This window comes from Lupinus angustifolius, unplaced genomic scaffold (genome assembly GCF_001865875.1).
Source record: "Lupinus angustifolius cultivar Tanjil unplaced genomic scaffold, LupAngTanjil_v1.0 Scaffold_87_42, whole genome shotgun sequence".
NCBI lineage: Eukaryota > Viridiplantae > Streptophyta > Magnoliopsida > Fabales > Fabaceae > Lupinus > Lupinus angustifolius.
The window spans coordinates 1-2280 of NW_017724350.1; the positions used below are offsets into that span (position 1 = coordinate 1).

Sequence of the window (2280 nt, forward strand, 5' to 3'; positions counted from 1 at the left end):
GTCTCCAGTCGTAACCTTTGGCTTGGCGGAAGGGAACTGCCAAGGTACACTACCTGCCCTAGGGATTAACCCAACTGCAGAGTTGTCTTTTCCCCTTCTACCTTCGTCCGCGCGGACGTCCAATTCTACCATGTGCACGCCCCGAGATCTTTTGGAGGGGGGGACGTGTTGTTTGTTGAAGTGGGGGCGGAGGCTCATCTGGTAGCAACTGCGAGCCGAGGTCTTTTGGAGGGGGGGCATGTTGTTTACTGTGCAGACTTGGAGGCTGATCGAGAGGAACTTCATGCATAAGTGGGGCGTAGAGTCGATTGCTCCAAGCCTGTTCAAAGTTGGCCGACCGATTATGGCGTTGTATGCTGAATCGCACTGGGCGACCAAGAACTTTGTTTGGACAATCCTACTTATGGGATGGTTGTCGACTGTGAGCCAAATCTCTACATATCCTTTGGGAGTGATTCCTTGACCGGAAAATCCGACCAGCTGTCCATCATAAGGGAGGAGGTCACGGTCTCGGAGTTCCATTTTTTCAAATAGATCCTGAAAAATAACGTCAGCCGAACTACCCTGATCAATGAACAGGCGACTAACCTTTTTGTTGTTGAGTTTGGCGGTGATGACGANTGACGAGGGGGTCATCGTGCCCTCGGACGACACCTTCATAATCACGGTTGTCGAAAGTAATGGGGGGAGCGGATCTGTAGTTCTGTCTCTGCTGGGAGCTTCTGGCAGCGACGTACATTACCTCCCGTACATATTTCTTCTGGGCGGTCCTAGAGGTAACCCGGCAGCAAAACCTCCTGAGATAGTGTTGATATCAACTGGGCTCCTTGGCCTCCGGTTGTCTGTCCGGTGCCTATCCGCCTTAGGACGTGGGGTAGGGCGCCGTTGTTGAAATTGTGGGGGGGACCGTCTTCTTGGAGGTTCTGGTCGACGATGTTGTGGTGATCGCCGACGTTGCTCCAGGCCTGTGATGAACCGCTGTAGATGACCAGCATGTATGAGATCTTCGATGGTATCCCGGAGCTGGGTGCAGTCATTGGTTAAGTGACCGAACATGCTGTGATAGTCACAATACTTGGACCGGTCTTGCGGGCCTGGCTTGGTAGGGTGGGGGCGTGGGAGTTGGACGAGGTGAGTGGAGAGGACTTCTTGCAGAATTCATGAACGGCTGGCGTTCAGGGGGGTATAGGTGGAGTATTTGGCTTTTTTGGTTAGTGAGGGTAGGTCGCGGGGTAGGTCGTGTGGTCTTGGCCGTTTGGTTTCCCGTGAGGGGTGATGTGTTTGGGGTTCGGTATGGGTGTGTATATGGTGGGTTTCTTCGAGATTGATGAATTGTTGGGCTTTGGAATAGAGGTCTTCCATGGTGAGGTCGGTGTATTTGGCCAATTCTGTGCAGAAAAGACCTTCCTGAAGTCCCATAACAAGGACATGCACTGCTACTTTGGGGCTTAGGGTACGCACCTTCATGGCTTCGGTATTAAACCGATCTAGGTATGCCCGGATGGATTCATTGGATCCCTGGCGAATGCCAGACAGTGTGTATAATGACCTTGGTTGCTCCTTGCTTGCTATGAACCTTGTGTTGAAGGGCGAAGCGAGGGTTCCCCAAGTGTTGATGCTGTTTGGAGCTAGGCGGGTGAACCATTGGAGGGTCGCCTTTTTAAGAGTCAGGGGGAAAGCCCTGCACATGATGGGGTCGGTTGCCCCATGGAATAACATAGAAGCCTCGAAGGCGTCGAGGTGATCTTGTGGGTCTGTCGTCCCATCATATTGGTCCATATGTTTGTGGGGCGGTCGAAATGGGAGGGTAATGGGTAAGCCATGATGGCAGGTGTAAAAGGATGTCTAGCACCACAAGAGTGGTGCAGGGTTGGTTGGGATGGTGGGCGGGACTCGCTCGCTGACTCTTCACGGTTGCTTTCGTGAATAGGGCGTTCCGAGTGGTCTTCAGGGTTTATTTTGGATTGGCGGAGTTCTTGTATTACGTCGGCCTATTGCTGGATGAGCCGCTTCTAGCGTTCCAGCATTTGGAGAAGGTGTTGGGTGGTTGGCTGTTGTTCTGGAGTGGTATGGTGGCTTCGGCTGGCTTGATGGGATGGTTGTCTTGGTGGGGGAAGAGTACTTGGGGCAGGGTCGACTTGGATGGTAGATAGAGCTCAGTTTCTGGTGGTTACCATGGTGTGAGTTGGAAGCACAAACGGCGTCAATGTTCTTTACTAGAACACAAAGGTACGGACAAGGGTTGATCAGCTGCTGAAGAAGGAGAAGAGGATGGACGTC

General features: G+C 52.5%; 1 protein-coding gene across 1 annotated transcript; it reads right to left on the minus strand.

Moving 5' to 3' along the window:
* Positions 1-1158: 1158 nt before the first annotated feature.
* Positions 1159-1779, minus strand: LOC109339659. Its single transcript, XM_019577133.1, has one exon. The coding sequence runs from the start codon at positions 1777-1779 to the stop codon at positions 1159-1161; it is 621 nt and encodes a 206-aa protein (XP_019432678.1).
* Between the last annotated feature and the right edge of the window lie 501 nt (positions 1780-2280).